This window comes from Dermochelys coriacea, chromosome 2 (assembly GCF_009764565.3).
Source record: "Dermochelys coriacea isolate rDerCor1 chromosome 2, rDerCor1.pri.v4, whole genome shotgun sequence".
In the NCBI taxonomy this organism is placed as follows: domain Eukaryota; kingdom Metazoa; phylum Chordata; order Testudines; family Dermochelyidae; genus Dermochelys; species Dermochelys coriacea.
Window position 1 is genome coordinate 67,370,802 of NC_050069.1, and position 27,127 is coordinate 67,397,928.

The window sequence follows — 27,127 nt, forward strand, 5'->3', positions numbered from 1 at the left end:
CCACAGATTTCAGCACATTTCCCTCCATTCCTGAATACTGAATAACTTTGGTAGGTAAGTACCTACCTCTTTGCACATGGAATAGGGTTGCCACCCATCTGATTTTCACCCAGACAGTCCGGGTTTCGGCTTGTGTGTCTGGATGCCATTTGACATGCCCTGATGTCTGGTTTGTTTGGTTTTTTTTTTTGATCTGTGGAAAAGGTGGCAACCCTAAGTGGAAGAAAGGCAGCAGCAACCGCCTCCCTCCTCCGGGCCAAAGTGCTCATGTGGCTCATGGTGGTGTGTGGTGTGTGGAAAGCTGGAAACCCTAACATGGAAAGCTAAGTAATTGGGCAACAAATTGGCAATGAAAAATTGGATAAATGTAAAGTAATGCACATTGGAAAAAATAACCCCAATTATACATACTATATGATGGGGGCTAATTTAGCTACAACTAATCAGGAGAAAGATCTTGGAGCCATCATGGATAGTTCTGTGAAGACATCCATGCAGTATGCAGCGGCAGCCAAAGAAGCAATTGGGATGTTAGGGATCATTAAAAACGGGATAGAGAATAAGATGGAGAATATCTTATTGCCCTTATATAAATCCATGGTACGCCCACATCTTGAATACTGCGTACATATGTGGTCCCCTCACCAAAAAAGATATACTGGCATTAGAAAAGGGCAACTAAAATGATTAGGGGTTTGGAATGGGTCCCATATGAGGAGATTAAAGAGGATAGGATTTTTCATCTTGGAAAAGAGGAGACTAAGGCGGGATATGATAGAGGTTAATAAAATCATGAGTGGTGTGGAGAAAGTGAATCAGGAGAAGTTATTTACTTGTTCCCATAATATAAGAACTAGGGGCCACCAAATGAAATTAACGGGTAGCAGGTTTAAAACAAATAAAAGGAAGTTCTTCTTCACTCAGTGCACAGTCAACTTGTGGAACTCCTTGCCTGAGGAGGTTGTGAAGGCTAGGACTATAACAGGGTTTAAAAGAGAACTGGATAAATTCATGGAGCTTAAGTCCATTAATGGCTATTAGCCAGGATGGGTAAAGAATGGTGCCCCTAGCCTTTGTTTGTCTGAGTGTGGAGATGGATGGCAGGAGAGAGATCACTAGATCATTACCTATTAGGTTCACTCCCTCTGGGGCACCTGGCATTGGCCACTGTCAATAGACATGATACTGGGCTGGATGGACCTTTGGTCTGACCCAGTATGGCCGTTCTTATGTTCTTAAGAGGAGACCTCATGTCCTTTGAGATCCTTCAGAATTTAAGTTGGTACATATGTGTAACAATGTTAAGAATAAACTGACTTCAGGACAGCCCCCAGATTTGTGCATGGACACCTGGCTTGCATATGCAAATGCCAGTTTGTGCATGCAATATTTATATTTCCAAAAGATCACTTGAAAATATAGCCTTCCAACACAATATATTAATTATTCCTGTGAGCAGAGAGTGACAGTGTATGACGTTGATGAAATATTCCGTTTTTTAAATGCACATTTTGAAATAGAAGATTATTTACTACGAAATAGATATGACTGGGCATATTATGATAGGGCACTCAGACACAGTATGAGAGAACGCAAGACTGGTGGATCAGCTGTAAATTGACATTTAACTGTTAAATATATAAGAGTTTGGAATATTTTTATTGTTCAGGTTAGCCTTTTGATAACATAATTTTGTTGTAACACATGCTTGTCCGCTTTGCCTTAGTTTCATTTCATTTCTGAAAACAACTGTTTTAAAAATAAGCTACAAAGAGCTACAGTATCCAATAGTTTGAGCAGCAGAGACAGATAGCCTGAGGTTGTCCTGAGAGTTTTCATTTTATCATTGTATAGACACAGCAAAGCCTGCCAGGTACAACTAGAATAACAAGGACTCCAGCATCTCCATCATGCAGTAAGCTCCTGCCAGCAAAGAGATCCTGTTCAATGATACACTGGTTAAATTTGACAAAGAGCATAGATTCTGTAAATCATGCTGTATTCATTGATTATAATCTGAGTTCATTAACCCTTCTTAAGGCTCCAAGAAACACTTTCAAAAATGTTTGTAGTACGTGAAGTGGTTCAGTGAAGCTTTTCAAGGGTTAAGTCTTTGTTAGATGGTAAAATCTTTTCACGCACACAGATATTCAAGAGATACCTTATATCTAATATTCTATTATTTTTCTTTTTGTATGCACTGCACATTTATTTACCGCAACCAAAGAAAGTTTAATTTTTATTCATGTTTTACGTGGACATTGTTAAAGCTGCATTGAAAAGTATTTCCTTGCACTAGGCCAATTGGATCCATTAAAAGAATGCTCTGGATTGAGTGAAAGTTTTCAGAGTCAAGAGCAATTGGAGATCAAACAAAAGTTCTGAATAAGGAGATAATTTGCAAGGTTCTTTTATACTTACCAATGTAGAATGTTGTTTAAACACTTGAATTTTCCAGAGCTTGTTTATTTTCTTTTAACATATACCTCTTGTTTGATTTGTGTTGTACATCTATACTTTTTGTTTTTTTAATATTACTGTGAGTTTATTCTGGGAAATTAGACTCCCTTTCTGCTTGAGGAAATAACTGATTTGCTCTGTTTTTGAGCTTCAAGACCAGTGCTTAATTTTCTTTTTATCGCATTCTTGGTTCCATAGTAAGCAATTTCCTTCAGCTTCACTGAACAAAAATACTTTGAGTCTCACAATTTAAAGTTTCAGTACAGTATTACTTCCTACATTCATTTTTAAAGGACAGAAGTTATAGATACAGTTTTTGGACTACCTTTATTTGATTGTGTGTATGTCCACAAACACAGGCTATCAAGTGAAAAGGTTCCAAAAATTATATATACAGAAATTCAAGAGCACAGCATAAACTTGCCAGTATCCTTTAATTGCATTTTTATCACCCCGTACCTCACTCTGTGAAGTGTATTTTCCGTCAAGTTTTATACAAAATACATCATGGAATGTCATGTTTGTACAAAATCTCATAAATATGATACAAATTAGCATGTAGCAATTCTGAAATCTATTCTGTTTATTAGACATTGTGCTGAACTGCTTCTTTCCTACAGTAGGAGTATGGAATAATAAATAATGGGCTGGAATCTTGGGTGGAGCAGCCATTTTGTTCTGCACTGCCAGCAAAATCTAGCTACAGAGCTGGCATAACAGGCCATGCAGGATCTTTCCAATGCAGGGGGAATTCTCTAGTAGTGCAGAGCAGGCACAGAAGGCACTATACCATATCCTAATCTGTACCTACTGATCTAGGGGTATTGCCAGAGGAAAGGGCACTCCTGGAGCTTCCCCATGCCCTGCTGATCCCCAGCTTCCATTTCAGTTCCTTGAGAGACAGAGCAAGCTCGTCACTGTGGAGTGCAAAGGTTAGCTTCACCCTACCTTTGCATATCTCCCATTCAGCTTGCACTGTGCACCCTACATCTCAGTCAATTGCCGTGATGGTGCTTAGTGTACAGAGGACTGTACTCCTTTCCCCTGCCTCTAGCCTGAAGGCGACTTGTTTATGCTTAACTGGGTGTCTGCTCCCTGGTGCCACCTAAGCACTTTCCTTTGGGCTATGCCGGCCCTTACTTTGCCTTGCAGGTTAACATTAGATGTACCCAGTCCTCAACCCTTTTGAAGCGTTCCTCTGTAGTGTCCAGCCCCTTCTTCACTGAACACTCAAAAAATACCAGGTCAGCTGTCCCTAAAGGAACAGCATACACACCAGCTTGCATGATTCAGCTCAGGATCAGCTTCTTGCTTAAAGCTGAGCAGCACTGAGATATATTTATAGTGAAAACAATAATAAGTTTATCAAAGATTTGAGACTCGAGATAGAGAGTAAAGATAATGGAAACGGAAGGGTTATATATAAAACAAAATCATAAAATATTTTCTAGAGACTAAATTTAACAAGCTAACCTCCTGTCTAAAGAAGTTTGTCACCCCAATGCCCTTTGCAGTATTTCAGCCAAGGCTGGTTGTGATCCCATTTTGATGAATGCAATCACACTGCCTGATTACTTCCTAGGGATGGGATTTTTTTTGCCTTCTACTTTTTATTTCCAAAGTTCACTGTCTGTGCTCTGAGTGAAGACAGCCCCTTGTGTGCAGTTGACCTGTTGATATCACATCCGCCTGTTGACTTCATATGTAGATGTATAGCAATTGTGCTAGCATACAATGCTTAATTTACAGACCAACAGAGAGAGAGATGAATAAACTTCTTTTGTCTGACAGAAAACCTGTTTGTCAACTTTGCCTTGATACAGACTTTAAAACATACTTTCAGTATACATACATAACTCCTTACATAGTATCTGTACATACATTTCACAATTATATAAATGACCAATGTAATGCTGGCTTTCATTTAACAACTCACATGATATTTTTTGGTGAGCTAGCCTGTACAATGTACATGCCTGGATCAGAATATTCTTGTAACGCCTCTTGCCAGTAGGCACTGAGGGACTTGGGGATCAAAATTGCTCTGTTTCCAAAACAAAGGATAACATTTACACAATTGATCCCACTGTGTTGTTTTTTTATTTCTGAATTTTCAGTGTGGTCTATCACCACACCACTATGTGCTGTGATTGCATCAGCTGTGACCTGCCAGGTTTGGCTGAGTCAGAAGACCTCCAAAGCATACATATTATAGATGTTACAGGAAACTGTATTAGTGATTCAGTAGGTAGAACTCTTCCCTCTGAGTCAATACTAAAGCAATTCTCCAGTATGTTGCCAGGGACATAAGAGTGGATCTTCAAGGATACTCAATGTAGTCCTAACTTGCCTCCCATTGAAATCAGTTGGAGTTTTACTATTGACTTCAGTGAGACCAGAGGAAAGGCAACATTGAATGCTTTTGAAAATCCCAATCCAGTGAGGTTATGACATCAATATCTTGATCACCATTTGTGATTAAGGCAATATTTGCAAGAGTAGGAGGTTAATCCCTATCTACCATCCAAATTACACATCCAGTTTGATAAAATATTTTTCACTTCTTCTCTTAAATTGCTGTGGAATGTGTTATTGAATAGTCTCTCTTTTTCACGCTGGAAGCGGCTGCATTTCAGTGATGGATTTCTTTATCCATTTGTAAAGTTTGTATTTCAGTGTAAGGGCCGAAGTCTGCTATTCATCCACACAAAACTGTAGGAGTCAATGGGAGTGCATGCACTCAGTTGAGGGCAGAATTTGAGCCAGTGTTTGTAAAGTACTTTGGAATACTTTTGCATGAAATGTGGTGTATAAATATATTATGTTAAATATATTATATTATAATAAATATACTATATTAAATGCTGAAATCCTAGCGTTCAGGGGTTCTGAGTTCTGGAAGTTACAAAGTCGTGAAGATTTTTTTTTTGCTAACTTGTTCTCAGGAAGCCAAGCCAATCATAAAAAAATCTTCCATTTGTCAGTGTTCAACCATCTCCTTTCCCACCTGGACATTGCAATCCAGTGCAATAAAGGAAATTAAAATCTGACTACAGAATGTGTAGTTATTTGGTAAAGAATGAATGAGTCGCTCCATTTACACATTTACTAACCTACATTTTCTTTTTAAGACTGTTTTCTGCTGTTTAACTAAAGAGTAAACTTGAGTGCAAGTTTCTTTATATTTATACCGAGACCTTTTTCTAGAAAAAGATGTCTCCCAGTGTGCATATTGAAATATAGCAATGCCCAGCAGTGACATTATAACTCAGATGCACTGTAGTTTACTGTATAAACTTTGCCTGTCAGGTGTTTAAAACTGATGCTCTAGTATTAGGCATCTGGTGGAAAAATTGAGTATATTTTTATTTTTAATACTTCTGGTTAGAAGACAAAGTAACATATACAAACTTATATCTAAACTTAGACAGATAGAAGTGAAGTAAATCCAAGTAAAAGCTGTTGCCATATCCTTCGTATACCCATTCGTGTCTAGATATTGCAGTACATATGATATATCAAATATAACCCACAGGTTTCCAAACCCTACATAGCAGGATGAGTTAGAGGAATGGTATTTTGCACTAGAAAGTGCAACAGCTTTCTTTCTCCTTTTCCAGTCTTCCTTCTGTATCTTTACATATCTCTCCTTTTTACACTCACTGCAGTGAGTGTATCATTTATCGGTTAATAAGTTGTCTGACAAGATAGCCACTTTGTACGTAATTGTTCAGTTTATTTATGTATTATTGATGAGCCCGGACTTGAACTCCGCTTTCCTTAGAGGCTGCTTGATAAATCTGTTGGCTAATCCTGTCTAAGACACTGAATTACCTGTTGTAGCATATTACATGACATTGCTTTTACTTTGTATTCCTGAAAGGACCTGGTTATACATTTCCAATGTGTGTGTTTAACAGTAAGAAATAAAATCAGTTACATAATTCACATTGCTCTGTGTTAACAAAGGCTCTCCAGTGATGCACTGTAATGTATAAAATACTTGTGCAGCTTTCAATCAATGTGCTGACTGTTGTGGGGGCTAACAACCTGACTAGTTTTAAGATGGAGCTTGATAAATTTATGAGGGATTGTATGACAAGATTGCCTGTGACAGAACAATAGTTAGAACACTGGAGTTCCTTCCAGCCCTGTGTTCCTAAGGCTATGTCTACATTACCATGGGATCGATGCTCCGGTGATTGATCTACCGGGGTCGATTTAGCTGGTCTAGTGAAGACCCACTAAATTGACAGCAGAGCGCTCTCCGGTCACCTCAGTTTTCCACTGGGAACGAGAGGAGTAAGGTCAGTCGATGGCAGAGTATCTCCCTTGACCCAGCACAGTGTAGACACCACAGTAAGTCGACCTAAAATACGTCAACTCCAGCTACATTATTCACATAGCTGGAGTTGCGTAACTTAGGTTGACTTACCGCAGTAGTGTAGAAATAGCCTAAGAGCCCACACACCTGAAAGCCATTCTGAACTGCAAAAACTGAATTACTATTAGACATGTAAAAACACTTAAGTTGCATATCACTAATGAGCTGGAAAAAAAACGTGGAAAATGAATCAATTCATACCAAAGCAGTAGTTAAAATTTCAAACCATTGAATTAAACACAAAATTAATTTCCTGTCAAAACATGTATCTATTGACACACACATTTTTTGGTCTTCTGCAATTTATTTTTGAACTTTAACCTGCAGGTGCTTACACAAAAGAAAAGAGTATTACAAGAAATGTAGTTGCTTTTTGTAGAGCTCAGGGAAAAACAGTGCTGCTGCATGACTAGATCTTTATGAATTCAGCTATTAAGAATCTAACCCTTTAAAATTCTTGGAGCCTCTTAACGCTTGTGTTAGAAGAATATCACCAAACAAATTGTTACTGGCCCCGAAAGGAACTAAACAACTAATGTATGATCACCTTTAACAGACTTCCTTAAAATCAGAAGGAAGTAAACTGCTAGTAAGTGCAACTAAGTAGAGTTCCTACCCCAAAACCCCCAGGAGCCACGGGGGCACGTTGGCCACTTCCGGGAGCAGTGTGAGGCCGGGTCAGGCAGGGAGCCTACCTTAGCCCTGCTGTGCCATTGGACTTTAAGCGGCCAGAGATGCGATCAACTGGAAGAGGCTCCAGGGATCCACCAGTTGATCGTGATCTATGGGTTGGTGACCACTGATCTAGAGTAACACAACAGTAAATCAGGCACCATTTGTGTAAAGAGATGTTTCATTGTAAACTTGATTCTAATCATGGGCATATTTTTTCTGCATACTTCCACATGCATGTTCACCATTGAATTCAACAAATTTTATGCTTGCTTTTTAAAGAAAAAATATAGAGGACCAAATGTTGTTTTTATATATACCTACACTACTTAGATTAGAGAAGAACATGTCCCCCTGCCTTCCTCTACTCCCTCTTTAGCTTTAATTGACCATAGAAATAGAGAACTAAGTTGATTTCAGTGGTGTTATTCCAGATTCATGCCACTGTAATTTGGAGTAGAATTTGGCCCCAGAAGAATAATTAACCATAAATATTGTACATGAGGGACCAAACAATAACCATGTTTATGAAGACCCCATGAGTGGGGCTGAACAGAAGGGAGTTGGGCACCATACCTTAAAAAATGTTTGTATAATTTCAGTCTTCCACAGCAACACAAAGAGCATTTTAAACAAAAATTATTCAGTCCACTTATTTCAACTTTAATGTGCACTTGCTTAATGTTCTTAGTTATAGAAGGTGATGGTAATTTTCTTAGCAGAATATCAGATCATGAGCAAGGTATGTTAATAATACAGTAGTTTGTACAGAGAGGTGAGAGAATATAATACAGGGCACAAAAGGGATAAGGCATAATTTCTGTGACATTAGTATTATAAAGCACTTTAATTGATTAATAAAATGGATAAAGTATCTGGCTAAGTTCTGTGATCGCTCAACTAAAACAAAATGATGATGTGATATGGTAAAACAGAAGGAGATATTTTTATACTGTGGGGAAAATGCAGTATTCACAGCTAATCAGAAACCATTTTACATCATAAAAACGTTACAAGAACAGCTTTATCAAGGTAGTTTACATTTAATCATATTGTATTAAATTTTAAACGTGTATTAGCTCTTCAACAATTATAAAATTAACACAGTAAGGTTAATAAGTTGCATCATATTGTCATTTTAATGCAATTAATGCAGTAGCTTTTTTTGTGTAAGTTCCTGTCAAGATGCACTTCTGCATTTCCACTGACTCACTATTGCATTGGGCCCCCTAAGACCATCAGCACCTGATTCCAAGGATTCAACACCACACCTGCACAGAGTATGTGACAAGGAGTAAGGGGGGCTTAGGATCAGAATCCTCCTTCAAATCAGGGGATGGATATAGAGCATCTGCACAGCTGGTGTATGGCTGTTACTACAGTTTCAAATTGGTAAAATTATCTATGGCCCACTATGCAGTTCATATATGCAGAGTTAAGCTGATGGATCCACTTGGTTATAGATTCACTGATTATGCCCTCACATTACCTCAGACTGCTAGCAAGAAGCCACTATGGATAGGGTTGCCAGGTGTCCAGTTTTTGACCGGAACACCTGGTCAGAAAGGGATCCTGGCAGCTCCGGTCAGCACCGCTGACGGGGCCGTTAGAAGTCCAGTCGGCGGTGCTGCAGGTCTAGGACAGGCATCCCCCACCAGTCCTGGCTCTGCGCTGCGCCCCGGAAGCAGATGGAAGATCTGGTTCCTAGGTGGGGGAACCATATGGCTTCACACGCTGGCCCTACCCCGAGCACCGGCTCTGCACTGCCATTGGCCAGGAACTGCAGCCAATGGGAGCGGGGGGGGAGAGGAGGAGGTGCCTGTGGGCGAATGCAGCGCACGGGCAGAGTGTTGTCAAGGCCTCCTGGACCTCCTGCCTAGGAGCTGGACCTGCCGGCCGCTTCTGGGGTGCAGTGCAGAGCCTGCCTTAGTCCCGCTGCGCTGCTGACTGGGAGCTGCCCAAGGTAAGTCCGCATCCCAAGCCCCTGCCCCAGCACTGAGCCCCGCCAAACCGGAGCTCCCTCTCACACCATGAACCCCTCATCCCCGGCCCCACCCCAGAGCCCCCACCCCCCCAGCCCAGAGCCCGTACCCTATCGCACACCCAAACCCTACCACAAACCCACAGTCCCCTCCCACCACTCTGAATTCCTCAGCCCCACCACCCAGTCTGGAGCTCCTTCTGCACCCAAACCCCTCATCCCCGGCCCCAGCCCAGAGCCCATACCTCCTCCTGCACCCCAATCCCCATGCCTCAACCACAGCCCCTTCTACATCCTGACCCCTCATTTCTGGCTGACACCTCCAGTTAGAGCCCTCATCCTCTCCTGCACCCCAACCCCCTGCCAGCCAGTGAAAGTGAGTGAGGTGGGGGAGAGCGAGCCACCGAAGGAGGGGGAATGTACTGAGCAGGGGGGCGGGGGCCTCAGGAAAGGGTGGGGCAGGGGGAAGGCCTCGGGAAGGACCGGGGCTAGGATGTTTGGTTTTGTGCAATTAGAAAGTTGGCAACCCTAACCACAGAGCTTGTATGAGAAGTAATGAAAGTGGGGTGTGTGCTGCTAGCAGGCTGGGGCTTACAGGACAACTGACACAGTTGCTGTGGTAAAAGCACTTTATTTCCCTTCCCACAGCATAATATACAGCACTTGTTTATTCCTTTTCTGTTGTTTATCACCCAATGTTCATCATCATCTTATCTTTGGGTTCCATTTATCTTGTGGTAGTAAAGACTCTCAGGTGCTGCTTATATCATTAGTCCTTAGTTCAGCCAAAGTTTAGTCCTCAGTCCAGCCAAAATCTTCTGCCTTGTCCTTTATCTCTTGTACTGTTATTTTCCATTAACTTGGCACACATTCTAAAACATCTGATACTCAGCATTTCCACATCTCCCCCTTTTGTTAAAAAGCAGCGTGAATCATCCGTGACATTCCCCAACGCATACATTGAACTATATACTGGACCACACAAACAAATTATACCAATACAGATACCAATTAATAAAAGAGTGTGCTATAATGATGTTATTCATATTTTGTTCTAATTTTGCAAGTAACTCATGAACAGAGTGAGAATGATCTGACAAATTAACGCAACACATACCCTCAAAATCTTCACATCCGTGTTCATGTGCTAATAACAAAAATTCACTCGCAGCACTATTATATAAAACTGCATGGCAAATGCTATCTACATCGATTAATAACTCAGTTAATATTTCAAAAATTAGATTAAACTGTTTAATACTCCAACACACTAATAAAGAGCAATTGCCTGTAATATAGCATTAAGCACTTTAACAGCAAAACAAGCTAATGCATTCAAAGTTTGCACCGTGTAATAAGTTGCAAAGCCAGGAATGCCTGCAACAGCATTCAGCAAAGCCAAATATTCTGAGTGACTATATAAGGTAACATCGGCGGAACACGTATTTTGCAGGGCCGTGCTTCGCCGATTTCGCTGCTGATTCTTTCCGGGCAACAAAAGGGTCATTCGGCTAAGACAGCACAAGGTATTATGACTTAGATTGGCAGGAATATAACTAAAGGTTCGTTCGCCGCAGGTAAAAAACCAACCAGACGGCAAAATAATATGTCCATAATTAAAAGAAACATTAACCGCATTAGTACAATTCAAAAGGGGGGCACTTACGGTTTGGCAGCCCATGGGTACTTTTGCGCGTGTGCAATTAACCACTCGCGCACGCGTTACATTATCTGCCCCGGCTGGGTACGGGGTATGTAAAAGGATAGGTCCCCAGGGGGCAAGGAGTAATTGGCGGGGCCCCACATTTGCCATATTCGAATACTGTGAAGACAAATTGGCATAAGCTGCAAGCATGGTGTGACTGCCAATTTCTTCGGGATGATGACATATGGGCACAAGACAAGTGCCCAGTAGTTCCCCCGCTGCCACAGAATCAGACAAACAAAAGTCGTGTGACATTGGCTATCAATACTAGACGTCCCATAGGTTATACGTCATTCGCACGCGTAGGGTACAAGGAGTCCCCCCTGTAACCCAAGCAATACCACTATAACAATATCGATAACCCACATCCTCATTCTGGAAATAAACAGGATATGGCAACAAAATCTGATGCGGATCAATTCCTGTCATTACAGTTACTCTTTTTCCGCGCTTGCAATATTAGCATGGCTATTGCTTTAATTCTGGAAGTTACCGTACGCACATTTTTACACGGGTGGAAATATCCATTTCCAAAACCGACTAGGGGTCTTTATCCCTTGTATCCCACTGAAATAATAGCGCTTCCAACTACTGCATCTTAGGCTAAAGACCGCTACCAAGAAGGGTAAGTTTCCCGATATCTCCCGGAATAAACCCTTCCCCCACCTTCTGTCCTATTCGTTGTAATGCTTGCTTCTGTAAGTACCGACAGTTGTCGTTTATCTCCAGGGGCTCTCCCCCCTTTTAATAAGGGAAGAAGAGGAATTATAATCCTGATTTGTGATGCCACAAAGGGGGCGAAGCCATTGCAGTTTACCTAGCAGTTTCTGTGCATCATACAGTGTGCGAACATGAGGAGAGATTTTAACTGCTGGGGGCGTACGGTGCAGTCAGTGATCCGAAGTTCCAAATACAAAAAAGGGGCTTTAGTCTGACCTCTTGTTCTTGGGGGCAATCCTGTTTTAAGTGACCCATCTTTCCACACTAATAACACGCCCCCTCCTTCTTCTATGCCAATTCGACTTGGAGGTATTCAAGGCTACGCCCAAGGCGCGTGCATGAATCTTTGCCTATCCTCCTCCTCCCAAGGGGGCACGAGTGCAGGCTTCAATCATGTCGACTAGGGAGGCCGATTTTGGTAAGGTCACCAAAATCTTCTTACACGTGGGTTAGCATTTTGAAGGGCTAAATCTACCCCCAATGCTGATCTGGCGTCTGGTGTTAGATTAGGGGCCCTATCCAATGCATCCTGAGGCGGTCCAAAAGAGGGCATAAAAGATTCGCCCACTCCCTGCGTGACTTTTAAATAGAGAGGTGAAGGGGTGCCCAAATCAGGGAGCTCTTTGAATGCCTCCAATGCTAGAAGCTGAGACTGTTGTAATATTTGGGGTACCAATCGCGCCTGTAGCTGAGGCTCTTCAAATCGCCCCTGTCCCAACAACATGTCTATTGATTGCTACTGGAGAGGGTCGTCCTGGGGTCTATCTAAATTAAGCACTGCCGCGTGCTCAGCCTTTTTTCTCCATGAATCCTTCCATATATCCTGTGTGGGTGTCTGCAACAACAGTCTGCAAATTTCTGGACGTCAAAGGGACACATCGCTTGCCGAGAATATTTGTTCTAATAACGCTTGTATATACGGATTTTTCAAGCCATACGCCACAATAGCTTTCTGAGCCTCCCTCATCATTTCCAGTCTAACCGCACCCAAGATTTAACCCCCTCCCTTGATACCGATACCGGAAATACCCGGCATCCAAAAATACCATGGCATCCAAAATTCCCCTTCAATTATAGCATCCTTTATCAATCCATGCCAGCGCTTAATTGGGTCAGGAGATCCCGCTCCTCCCACCCCCAATCCCTCCAATCACCCCCGTCCCCGTTCTTCTTGCCCTCGTCCAATTGAAGAACACGTAGGTGGCGAAGGTTTCACTTTTGGTTGAACCGGTTGCGTAGCGGGGGCATAAATTTTGCGATATTCTTCCTCTGGCTGTTGGTCGCAACTCTCCCTTGGGAGTGAGGTGCTCCGTACAACCATAATACCCACACAACCTACAAATATGGGCAAAACGTTGAGGGGTCAGGTATGCCGTGCTCTTGAAGCTGTTGTAGCAGATGCGATCGTGATGATCTTTGCTGGTCTGTTTTCCTTTCTATTCAGCTTATCCATTATTTGTTCCTTATATACCTTCCTTATATAACCACCGAATTAATCTGTTCCTGCTTAAGTTATCAAACTCTTCAGTTTTAGGCAAGTCAGTAATCCGAACGGTGTCGGGGAGGGGCTGGTGGCACAACCGCGGGCGGCAATCCTGACCCCCTTGTAAGGGGTTTTCTGGATTGCCCGATGACAATTCCCCGACACAGGCTGATCCACGGCCATCGGTTCGCCCCGATCTGAGTCGTCATCCTTCAAGGGCAACGGTACCTCACTGGGGTCCAACGGCGCCAAAGGAATCATAGGCGTTGTTTTACGAAAAAAGTCTTTCGCTCCTTCCGTGAAGGCCCCTTTCGCTGATGATTCTAATGCCTCGCGTAATGCAATATGCGCCCCTGCCTGAGCCGCTGCAGTGGTAACGGCTCGATGAACAGTCCGCCAGATAGGCTCAAGGCAGCAGCTTCTTTTATTTCCGACCCTCACAAAGTCCCACAGGTCTTCCCCCCACTGTTTTCCACACGAGGAGTCAAACACATTCTTTGCATTAACCAGGAAACCCCGTCGCTTTCCCCACCGAAGCAATTTTTGCAGAGGCTTCTGGGGAAAATTTTTCCTCCCTGGTTATTAAGCAGATTGCTTAAGACCTTAAAACACGGCCTGCTCATCTGCTGATGCTGCGCTCCCATTATGAGAGATATTCCCCGCTGCTCACCTTTCAGTGGGAGCTCCCCCGCCTCTTGGGCGTCCCGGTCCCTCACCTGAACGGTGGACACCGGCAGCGGCGGTCCCTGCTATTTCTTCCTCTGTCCGTGGTATCAAATTCACAGAATTCTATCACGTCGGGGTCACCATTTGTTGCTGCTAGCAGGCTGGCTTACAGGACAACTGACACAGTTGCTGGTAAAAAGCACTTTATTTCCCTTCCCACAGCAATATATATACAGCACTTGTTTATTCCTTTTCTGTTGTTTATCACCCAATGTTCTCATCATTCTTATCTTTGGGTTCCATTATCTTGTGGTAGTAAAGACTCTCAGGTGCTGCTTATATCATTAGTCCTTAGTTCAGCCAAAGTTTAGTCCTCTGTCCAGCCAAAATCTTCTGGCCTTGTCCTTTATCTCTTGTACTGTTATTTTCCATTACTTGGCACACATTTCTGAAACATCTGATACTCAGCGTTTCCCACAGTGGGGACCTTTTGTATGTCATTTCTGGGGTCTACCCCTTCCGGAACAGCAGAACTTTGCATTTGAATTTAGGGTCTTCTGCAACTGCAACTTGAGTAAGAGATTTCAGATCTTAATCTTTTCCTTAATATAGGTAATGTGACCCAAGGTTTTGTGTGGCAGCTGTGATGGGTTGGATCACAGAAACTCCCTTGGAGGCTGCCAACAGATTGCCAAGACTAATTCTGCTCCTGCTTTCCTGCCCTGTCAGCTTAGGACTTCAGTGTCCTGCCTGGTTTGAGCCAGACTCACTAGTCTGCTGCAAACCCAGACCCACATCTGAACCACATCCCCTAACAGCTGTATGGTTAACTAAAAGCAACTTACAGAAGTGTTCCTGTCTTTAACATTCAGATGCCCAACTCCCAGTGGGGTCCAAACCCCAAATAAATCCATTTTACCCTGTATAAAGCCTATACGGGGTAAATTCATAAATTGTTCACCCTCTATAACATTGATAGAGAAGTATGCACAGCTGTTTGCCTCCCCCCCAGGTATTAATACATACTCTGGGTTAATTAATAAGTAAAAAATGATTTTATTAAATACAGAAAGTAGGATTTAAGTGGTTCCAAGTAGTAACAGACAGAACAAAGTGAATTACCAAGCAAAATAAAACAAAACACGCAAGTCTAAGTCTAGTGCAGTAATAAAAACTGAATAAAGATAAAATCTCACCTTTAGAGATGTTTCAATAAGTTTCTTTCACAGACTGGACACCTTTCTAGTCTGGGCACAATCCTTTCCCCTAGTACAGCCCTTGTTCCAGCTCAGGTGGTAGCTAGGGGATTTCTCATGATGGCTGCCTCCTTTGTTCTGTTCCAGATTTGAACCAGCTATCTAGAAAGGATCAATTACCAATTATTTGAGGTATCTAGCCCCTTGAAAATTACACTGCACATAAATATGAACTCAAGTGTTCTAAATAATTTGATTACCAGAAATTTAAGGTATTTTCTAGCCTGTAAGCCTTGCACATATTTATAGAATTAGGGTGTGATCTGACAAAGTTCTGAGCACTTTGGCCTGGTCCTAACGTTAAAACACATACTTGATTTTAAATACATGAGTAAACCCTTTCATTTCAACAGGGTTATTTTCATGCTTAAAGTTATGCATGTGCTTAAGTGCCTGGCTGCATCGGGCTTGATCAGCACCTTGTATGATCAAGCCTGTATTCAGTTTCTTAAAATCAGAATTAAAGGAATTTCATACTTTTCTTTTCTCTCATCTTTTGTACAGGTGGCTGTGAAATATGTAGGCAGGACACTCCGCTTACCTTACTGTGGTTACCTCTGATTTGTCTCTCAAGTCTCTCAATGGTATAATAAAGTTGTTTCGGAAAATGGTTGAGTTTTGCTTATGTACTATTTTGTTTTAGTCCACTTTATTTCCGTGTTTCTCTTATTCATAAACCAGAAGCAGTTTGAGAAGTATTTTTAAGCTTTTCCTCAGGTTCTGTATATCCCCTGCTTTCTCCATAAATAACACAGTAGGCCAAATTCTGTCGATGGGTCCATGTACCCGGTTCCCATTGAAGTCATGTAAGGATATAATTTTGTCCAGTTTGTGCAGAGTTCATTCTGTAAGATCTAAGGAGCCACTATTCTGCTGTGACACAGCAGTGCTGTGGAAGCTAATAGAAGTAGCTGTGCTTTTTGCATAGTTACTTGTGTGTACTGCCCATCACCTCTCTCTTTGATTTTTAACTTTTTTTCTATCGTTTCTTTCACAGTTTACCACTTAAGAAAGGGTCCAGAGGAAAGAGGATAGAAATGAATGTTCCCAAAAATTACACTGACAGTGAAAATGGGAAGTTATCTCTGTAGGGCTCTGATTCTGCTCTCATGACCACAGACTTCAGTAGGGCAGAATCAGGCCCGACCCTGGGTTTGGCCAGGTGGTGGGGTTTTGAAAAGGTCAGAAGCCCCAAAGTATAATAGTTTTACTCAATTATTATGGAAAAAAAAGTCTAGTTTCAGTGGTTCGGGTCTCTCTCTAGTGGATGGATGTATCTATAATTTAGTTTGTATTAAGTAAAATAATAACAAAAGTCTTTGCCACGCCAATCTCTGTGTGCATATTTAACAGGTATTCTAGATGCAAGAAATAGTTTATCAAGACTGCAGCGCACTTTTTTTATTTAACATTCAAGGTTAAAGGGAGCTGGAACCCAATTGAGGTAGTTCATAGTTCATCCCTACGTGTCCACTGTCTTCTATATATGTTTACACAAAAGACTTATATAGTCTTTGCCCATTCTTGCCTGTGCTGTCTTTGATACATTCTGCAATGTCTAGACTTTGCCATCGTTCTGTCAGTCTCATCCTACTTCTAGTTTCCTGCTGTGCTCAGTAACATCCTCAGCGCTCTGTATGGAGACTAAAAACTTCAAGGATCTGTCAGGCATTGACACATGCATGCTCAAAGTGGATAGCAGAACAACACCCTCTGTCCACTTCTACATTGACTGTTATTAAGTGTACTGGAAATATAAAAGCTGTAGTGCAATCATTCAGATTGTAATCACCATTGTATTTTAGATACTTAATCTGCATGCTTGAAAATGTACACTTCCCTGTTTTGGACTCAGCAGACGCTTGGACTCCATTCCCTTCCCATAGTGCAGTGGTGGCCAACCTGTGGCTCCTCAGCTGCATGCGGCTCTTCAGAGGTTAACATGTGGCTCCTTGTATAGGCGCTGACTCCGAGGCTGTAGCTACAGATGCTAACTTTCCAGTCTGCTGTGGGGTGCTCACTGCTCAATCCCCTGCTCTGCCCCAGGCCCTGCTCCCCGTCCACTCCTTCCTCCAAGGCCCCTGCCCCTTCCACTGAGCCTGCCATGCCCTTGCTCCCTCCCCTCACCAGAGCCTCCTCCGCACTGCAAAACAGCTGATTGCAGCAGGCGGGAGGCATGGAGAAGGAGGGGGAGGTGCTGGGGGCTGGAGGGAAGTAGCAGATGGGGAGCTGCTGATGTATTACTGTGGCTCTTTGGCAATGTTCATTGGTAAATTTTGGCTCCTTCTCAGGCTCAGATTGGCCACCCCTGCCATAGTGAGAGCAATAAATAGCAAGTTAGTTTGGGGAACAAGTTGGAAAAAAGCCTGGAGAACTTGTACATAGTGTCTAGGTACACTACTGAAGAAAATCTAAACAATTATATAAGTCATCTGTGAAATGATAATACATCTTATGAGTGGATGTGCCAGAAATTGTGTGCTTTTTAGAAGACTTTGACACTTTTTTTTTCTACATTTGTTTGCATTGAAAATTATCTTTTAGTAAAGATTTTGAAAATGTATGCTGTTACAACCTGACTTGATACCACTCTGCACAGTCACCAGTCTGTTGTGAGTGGATCCAATTGCTGGGTCCCATATGCTTCTAAGTCAACTGGTTCTGGACAGAGTGGTCACTGTTTCTAGCTCAGGGTCTAGAGGGCACACTGCCAGGCTCTAACCTCTTGTCTGATACCCTTCCCTGGTGCATAGGATACCCTTCCACAGTCTATCTGCTCTAGACCCTGAAACCAGTGCCTCAGACCCAAGTCACCTAATCACTTACACACACTCCTGCAGAGCTCCACCAAGTCTGTGGGAGGTCCAAGCTTCTAGTGTAACCTCTGTGAGGACAGTGTGGCTGGCAAGCAAGGAACACAAGCTTAGCAAAGGAATTTCTTAATCACAGAGACTTTACTCTTAAAAGCAATAGAGAGTTACAGATCTTTGCAAAATAACTAAAGTTTTGAGATGCACCTTCTCCTATTTGATTTTACTCTTTTTTAGAGTCCAAGGTCTATTGGCAGTTCACGCTAGGCAAGTATCTGTTACCCTCTTTCTGCTGCATGTCACATGTGTGACGATGGTTGGCCCACAGCTCAGAGTAGCGTCCTGCTCTTACATCTCCTTTTTAAATATCTGCCTCCTTTTGCCATTGTTCCTCTAGGGCATTCCAGCTCACTCCCCCGTCATGCTCACTCCTTCTGGAGGCCCCTTTATAGAAAATTATTTTTCCTGGGGAGTGGGGCAGTAGTTGAAGGACAGTCACAGTTGATGGCCCTAGATTGCCCTTCTGAAGGTTTCACTGTGATGGTCCTTCAGTGAGATTTCAAACACGTTTCCTGGGTAGGGAGCCTCTCTGGAATGTATTAAAATAACCTGTCTTGGGCAAGTTCAGACATGTGTTCAGCACATAATACAAAATGGAGTTCATAATTCAAAATGGAGTTTACACTTTGATACTGACATATCTACCCACTCTGTCACATCTGCCTTTAGAATATTTTACCAATGTACCATGAGGATGGTTTTTCAATAGTGCAATAATGTGGCATTTACAGAGCAATTCTGTTTTTATCTTTAATGGTTTCGATAACAAGATCAACCTTTCCTTTAGCATAATCATTTGATGATTTCTGTTTGCATCCCATCTTTGCTTTAGTCTCATTATGGCATCTCTTAGGAACAGAGAATGTCACTCGTTGCTTGTCATTAAGCATCCTCAAACAATGCTGACTGCTTGCATTTGGTTTTTTTTTTGTTTGTTTTTTAAAACCAAATTTTAAAGCTTTTTCAGGATTAATGGGTTTTTGGTAATGCAGGTTAGCAACAAAATCTACAAGCCACAAATATTAAAATTATGTATAAATCACTAGTGGATTATACATAATATTTTATGCAGTTTTACACTATTGTGCTTTAAAATAAAAACACAATGAAAAGTGCTCACACTCCATCAAAGAAAGATCTAAAGGTACAAAGGTGATTTAAAGGTACAATTTGAGCATAGATTTAAATTAATCATTCACTTCCAATCTTTGATAGAAACTTCATATTTAGAAAGTATGATTGGAAGCATAGGCTTGGAAGATCTGTAATGTATTTTGGAGAAGTCAAGACACCAGGTCCAGAGGCTTTCACATAATACCTGAGTTTAATAACATACAATAGCTATAATCTACAAGGTATCTTCTCTATGCCCCTTTCCTATTAGTCTCTTTCTGCCTTGGTAACTCGTTTGTAAAATGGGTATAACAACACTTCCTTCCTTTCATCCTTTGTGTGTCTTGTCTATTTACATTGTAAGCTCTTCGGGGCAGGGGTATCTCTTAGTGTTTGTACTGCCCCTAGCACAATGGGGACTGGATCCTAGTTAGGGCATCTAGGCACTGTCATGATACAAATAACAATAACAGCAGCAGCCTTGCCAGTTTTTACTGCTGTTTTTCAGCTCCTTTTGGGCAGCAGTGAAATCAATAAGCACCAACTCAGATTATTCTGCTCCTGTTTGTGAAAGCTAAGAGCAGTGGCGGAGGCAGGCGCAGAGGCTATTCACTGAGGAGGAAGCCAAAAATGAGGGCTGACATGAGTAACAGAATCACTCCCACCCTCTTGCAGCAGAGGAATCACAAAGTGAGGAGAGAGGCAGAGGTGTTAAGTAGCAAAGAAAACCCCCACCCCCGTAGCAGCCAGTAGGCTCTGAGATGGGGTGTGGGGCGGCACAGGGAGGAAGCTTCTTCTCTCTTCCAACTGCCAGTGTGGGTTGAAGGAGAGGGATAGAGTGTTAAATGCAACGGACACTTACTAGCTGAGGGTAAATGTGGAAGAGTGAATCCCTTGAGCAGGGTCCAGGAACAGCACTCGGGTAAGAATACCAACACCCTCCCCGTCCCAGCAGGGGACTCCGGGAAGCTTGGTTTCTCACCTGTATCGATTGCCCCAAGCAGTAATGTTCCTGCCTCTTGTATACACCTAGGTTTAATACTCTCGTTATTACCATCGAGCATCTGGAACAATTTCCAGGCTTTTCTGGTGGGGAATGGATGAGAATGGGTGCGTCGCCAACACTTCCCACAAATGTCCTGTGAGTGGTGTTGAACTGCATCTGAGGCAGGAGTACAACTCCCAGGTTAGCTTTTTAATCCATTCTCCAAAATCCTGAAAGGGACCCAACCCGATCCCGTCTCCCCACAGTTTGCAAACCATCCCTGAAAAGCACCCCATTCTGACATTCTGGCTGCTACACCTTCTCAAAACTCTGAAAGAGTGACCAGATCGCACAGCCAATCACACCTGCAACCCCCCAACTTCTTCACATGTATCTTTTCCAAATCCATAAAGTGACAAAGGGTGGGAAATGTCATGGCTTCTGTAAGAGTGTCCTCTTGTTTCCTCTCGCTGCGTACATTCCCTTTGTCTTCTTTTTCCATTATTGGCCTCACACTTTGTTTCCTTCTACCCATGGTTGGTCCTAGGCATTTTATTGCCCAGGGTGGAAAATTTTGGTCTTCCCTCCACAGAAAACCCCAACAACCTCAATTTGGCACCTCCCCACTCCCATCCCCTGGATATCAATTTGGCAGCCACAGCAGTTGGCACCCCGGGTGACCATCCTGATCATTTGCCCCAGAAACCAGCCCTGCTGCTACTGTGTATTTATTTGCAGCTTCTTCCAATTTCTTATATCCCGTGAACCTTCTTTCTTCTCCTCCAAATTCCTCTGTAAAATTAACTTCTTTGATGAAGCCTTCTTACATTGGTGTCTTAGGTTGGTGCCCTCATCAACAATGTCTCATCAGTTACTGTTGCTCTGTATTTGTTTTTTTGCTAGTTTGATTACAATGCGTTTGAGACACAGTTTTTTCTACGCAAAAAACTAGTGTACATTTAAGGCCCTGTATAAATAATGAATAATAATATGACTCTGACTCTTACTACTTCATAATTAGCATATAAAATAGCGTTAGGACTCTGGACATAAGTAGAAGGTCCCAAATGGCTCTTCTTGATGTCATTTTTCTATCAGTAATGCCCAGTTAATGCACAGATGTAATTGGGTTCCCAACTTGTATACAAATTGCATTTCATAACAGCAGTCAGATACTTTGAATATTATGCCATATGTGTCTGAAAAGAAGCTATCTTCTGTGCTGTACAATGGAAATTCCAAATGACCATCTCATTGTGATAACTGGGATGGAAGTTATATGTATGTTTTATTTTATAATCATTTAAATAAAAATCTTGATGCACTTCCCTAATATATTAGTTACTGTTCTAGGTGACATAGTGTTTCATAGTAGTGTGCTATGGTGTTCTTAGTTTGCTCTTACCCAAATGTCTCATGCGGTACCACTTTAATATGAAAAGAAATGTGAGGAGTAGCTGTTATTTTACATCAGATATTGTATTAGCATTCACTTTTAACAAGTTAAAATTTTTAATGGTTTTGAAATCTTCCCTTAATAGTACCAATGGATTTCAGAGCCAAGTATAAATCTTAGATGAAATGTTACATAATAAATATGTCTCACATATAGATTGCCTAAAAGCTGACTCAGTTAACTGCCTTCCTTTGCATTTCATGGTATGTCTGGACAAAAATATCCACATTCTGAATGGTGCTTTTGGGTCTTCACAGTATGCACATTTGCAATAAAATCACAGCAGTTACGTCACAAGTGAAAGAAGGCGGAAAAGTTCTTGTAGATTTAGTGTGATATGTAAAACAAGACCGTTTTGGTGAAGCTGGAATAAAGATCTTGTATTCTGAAGGGACTTTGGGTCACATTTTAGCTGATCTGTTGACTCACTGTGTGACCTTGGACAAGTCACTTGACTCCTTGTGCCTAGTCAATCCAGCTGTAAATCTAGATAAAAGTAGGACACTTTCTGAGTTAAGCTGTGCTGGGGAAGGATGTGTGTGTGTATACATGTAGGCATGCTTTCATGCATATGAGATATCCATGAGCTATAAAATAGTACATAACACATGGTGAAGTTATGTAATGTTAAAGTTAATGTTGATTTCCATGGAGTTAGGACTCTGTCCTGCAACTTATTGAGCACCCTCAATTCCTATGAAAGTCAGAGGGTAATGAAGTCACTCAGTACTATAGGGTAGGATCCTGCAGGATCAAACTTTTCATCAGTAAAATGGGCCCATCTGGTAAAATTGTATTTGGTAGTGGCATTTTCTGGGCACGTGCTCAAGCCATTAATCTGTCAGCTGTTGGGTACTCCTTTGTATTTCTGATTAGTTGCAAGTATGGGTACATACTCAGTCTGCTTCTATACTGTTAGACTGTGCTGTAGCATGTGCATCAGATGTGTTCTTCACAGATGTGCTGCAAAAGAACACATCTTGTGAGACACTGGATATATTGAGCTGTATATTACACATATGTCCAGCAAACAGAGTGGGCCAAATATATTTTTAAAAAATCATAAATATTTTTGCCAATAAAAACTCCAGCTATTGTTCTCTATTATTTGTATTTGTGAATATTCAAAAATTCCTACATGTTTGTGGAGAATGATGATAAGTCCTGAAACGTTCAGAAATTTTATGAAGTTTCAGGAATATTCATCTGAAAATTCAACCCAGCATGTTACGCATTATTTTAAAAATTTTCTATTTTTCATTTGTTGTTCTCTAGCATTAAAAGTTTCATCCACCCAAACCAGCAGAAATACCTCCATGTCACTCTGATCAATTGCACACTATGAATGACTAATGATTAGTTGAAGGGAACAGTTTGCAAACAAACAGTATTCTTTGAATACTTATGAACAGCTCAGTTAGCTCACAATTACAGTGAAGCTTTGGATGTTATATTTCCTGGATCACTTTTGTACTGGAGTCTTTGCTTTCTATGAGACCACAGATGTGTTGTTCAGGATACCTCCCTATGACCTTGTGGATGTATTGTGTATTACAGGTAGGATTTTCAAAAATGGTCAGTGTTGGCCTACTCTGCTCTCATAGAAGTCAATGAGTAGATCCTACTGACTTCGGTAGGAATAGGGTAAGATCAAGGCTGAACATTTTTTTAAAAATCCCGCCTTATGTAACTTGCCACTTTTTTATGCCACATTATCAAAATAATGGCCCACTTCCAAAATATGTCACTCTGAGTATGCACAGATGAGGTCAGGTGAAAGTTATTTCAAACAGACCTAATAACAACTGGAAATTCTCAGTTGATGATTGAGGGATGAGCATTCCTGCAGCTCTCCATCTCTATTCCAAAGTCTTGGAAAGGTTTCTCCTAACTCTAGATTGCATACTAGGACTATAATTACCCACACTGTAAACTTGACACAGACATTTGAAAGAGTATGAAGAGAGTTCTGTGGGCACAGTGTCCAGATTACATGGTACAAAACAAGTAGTCTCATGCTTTTTTTGTGGTGATACCTGACCAGCCTTATATTCTAGCTGTTTCATTCCAGGTAGACCTTCCCTTCCTAATCAGCTTCTCTCAGTCTTGTTTTTGTTGCATCTAATTCTATTTTTAAAAAAAGAAAAATCAGTTTTCCCACAAATTCCGTTCATTTTATTTGTTATAATTTACTGAAGGGTAATTTCACAGTTATGTTTATTCATATTCATTTTATTTACACATCAAGCACACTGTCCACTTATGCCACCCAGTTTTGTAAGTTCTGTATTTCAGATGTTCAAATGCCTGAAATTTGTCTAAGAATCTTTTTAATTTCTGATTTGGAGACATTTCAATAAGGTGGATTTTAATTTGTTTTGAAACTTCCAAACTTGTTCTTGATCAAAATGTAAAGTTAGAATCCATTAAGATGCATTTTAGTACATTTTCCATTATCATCTTCCTCTTGTCAGAAACTGTGCAATTCACTTAGTACTTCATTGCAACCAATAGCAGAATGTATATATGGTGCACAAAATGAGCCATTTTGTTTTAAAACAGATTGCAGATGAAAGGAAACCATTCATTGCTTGCTTGCTTGCTGTAATTACTAGAGCACTAATTACTCCAAATCACTGACATCCAGGGTCAATAAGGATGACAACAGGAACATCAAAGACAAGATGCACATATGCAATTACAAGTCTTCCAAACCGGGCTATAATATTATTTTATGGTTACTGTTTTCCAGTTGATGCTGAAAAACATTCAAGATTGCTGAATGTTTACTATTATTTCATTCGCAGTTTGACGGTGACAACATGTATATGAGTATGACAGAGCCGAACCAGGACTATGTGCCAGCAAGCCAGGTGGGTTAATTAATCTTCTCTGCCTTGTTTCAAATTGTAATTAAACAAATCCAAAGAGTTGCATTGCAAATGAGTGGCATTATCAGTAACTGCTGCAATCAGGAATAATCATAATTTATAAACAAAGCATTTAAGCCTTCTTTCCAGTTAATGAGATAGAGCTGATAAAACACCAGAGTTGGCGTTTGTTGAAAGATACTACCTTGTTTCCTCTCCAGAATGCAAGCAGCTGTTTTGCCAGCATGATCTTTCCTAAACAGTTGTTTTACCTTCAGGAAATAAAGTCTTTACAGGTGCAGGTTATTTGTTTATCTGACTGCAGACAAGTTAATCATTATAAGCTACGCTATCACAAATAGCTTTAATTATCACTCTTAGCCCAGTTGTAGATGAAGAATTGCATTTTTAACAGAAATCGTATGGCTGAGGAATGTTGCCAAGGTTGCACCATTACTGTTAGCATAACGAGTCTCTCAAAATCTAGGCTGAGGTTTATCTTGCAGTCAAAAGAGTATAATATGGTCTAAGTTGTTGCAAAATATTTTTGAGTCCTTTTTACGGAGAATTTGCAAGGAACAATTTGTAAATTATCAGAACCCATTAAAATGTGGCATATGTCCACACCTTGAAATTTTTTTCATCTAAGTTACTTTCATTTTAATTTATTTTAAACTTGTGAAACTGAAGGATTGTCGTAGCTTTTTAAAAACAAAAGCAAAACAACCTGTGCGTGAGTGAATGCAGCCATATGCTGAGGGAGAATTTGAATTCTGATTCTGTTGATACATTCCGTATATTTCAATCATTTCAGTTCTGTGTCAGCAGCACAAGTCCATTATTTAAGCTGGGGTCATAGGAACACTATAAAGAATCAGGATAGTGGTTCATGTAGCCCAGTACCCATCTCACATAGTGGACAGTCTGATACTCCTCTGCATGACAAAACCTATGGGTTTACATGCAGGTATCTTGTTAAGTGGGAAATTAGTTTGTTTGCATCCTGTCTGTAGATGAGCTATCAGATAGATGGGTATAATCCCAAGGTTGAATTAACAGTCTTGGAAACTGATATTATACTGAGAGCTAAATATCTTTATAAAGAAGTGTTTTAGACAGTCATGCTTATCTACTCAAATTTAATTTATAGGTATATTCTCTTTCATTCTTTAACTATCTTTTATGTGAGCTGAGCTATATTGTCAGTCAAAAAGCCCATCTTTAAAATGTGAATGTTCCCACCATATTACCTCCCTGTCTGCTGTTGAAGTTACTGTAAGAATGCCTTTGGAAGACTGAACTTTAAATTTAAGATTCTTGTATGATCGAACTCATTCGGCAAAGAACCCTCCAAGATCCAGAGGTAGTTTTGAATAGAATTGTTTGATTAAAAAATGAAAAATTATATTACTAATTTTTTTCTAACCATTAATCCAAAAATTGTACTGACAAGTTTAGTATTATTATTAGATTAAAGCAACCTAGTAGCATCTCATTTATGCCTTAAGGGTTTTGAAGTGCAAGGGCTAATTGAATTTGTTTGAAACAGTAGAAATACAAACTCTGTGAATGATTGCTGTTATAAAGCAGCTGCTACCTTTCAGAGCATCGTCTGTCTTATATAGTTTTGATTAAAGGATTGCAAATTCACATTATACATTAGATTGATTTTCTTCTGTTGATATTTTTATACTTTGTGTGTGAATAGTTTGGATAATTTAAACTGAAGTGTTTAAAAATAACAGTAATAGTTTTAATCTTTTATGAAGCTTCAGAATGTGTTTACTAGGTGCTTTGTTCCTGTTCCAATCATCTGATCTTCCACAAAAAAATCTTATCAAACAAACATGACATTTCTATAATTTAATTATGAAACTATGAATGGTAACTATATAATTATCTTTTCATATTTTAACTTTGCTCTCTAATATTTCCTGAAACTCAATACCTCAAAGAATTCAGATGATAGTATGTATTGCAGAGTGAAATAAAGTTTAGACATCAAAATTGTGATGAATGATCTTGGAAAGCTGAACTTTGCACTTTAAATTCCTTTTGTTTACTGGAATGTGTTCATATTCAGGGAAACATCACCTTGTGTTATTGTAAGGGTTTTTAATCAATTTATCCCCTTTAGGCTAACATCATAAAAATCCAGCCGTCAAACAGGAAGAATACAGTTTTGTTTCTTTTTCTACATAACATCAAACATCTGCATAGCCTGGTAATCCAAGACAACTTGCCTCACAGCATCACTCAACAATTATCATTTCTGTTCAATTTTCAAATCAGTACATGCTTTGGGACTTAGTCTATAAGTTGCTAAGTAGTAACATATGGCTCACTACTGTTCTTGTGATGTTGCTGCAAGCAAACAACATAATTCTATATTTGAAATGATTTTTACAGAAAGCCAGTGTTGGAACTGAGCCAGAAGTGTAAGTATACAGTGAAAATTAATGATATTCTTTTAGACTGTCCCAAAAGGCTGTTTGGCACTGCTATC

The 27,127-nt window shown here is 40.7% G+C and overlaps 1 protein-coding gene across 5 annotated transcripts in view; it reads left to right on the forward strand.

The window, feature by feature from the left end:
* The window catches only part of TOX (thymocyte selection associated high mobility group box), a 277,437-nt gene that overhangs the window by 115,867 nt on the left and 134,443 nt on the right, over window positions 1–27,127 (forward strand). For all 5 annotated transcript variants that reach the window (XM_038390465.2, XM_038390463.2, XM_043507821.1 and 2 more), the window contains one exon: window positions 24,559–24,624. In XM_038390465.2, the coding sequence (XP_038246393.1) occupies window positions 24,559–24,624 (66 nt within the window). The remainder of the gene's footprint in view (window positions 1–24,558; window positions 24,625–27,127) is intronic.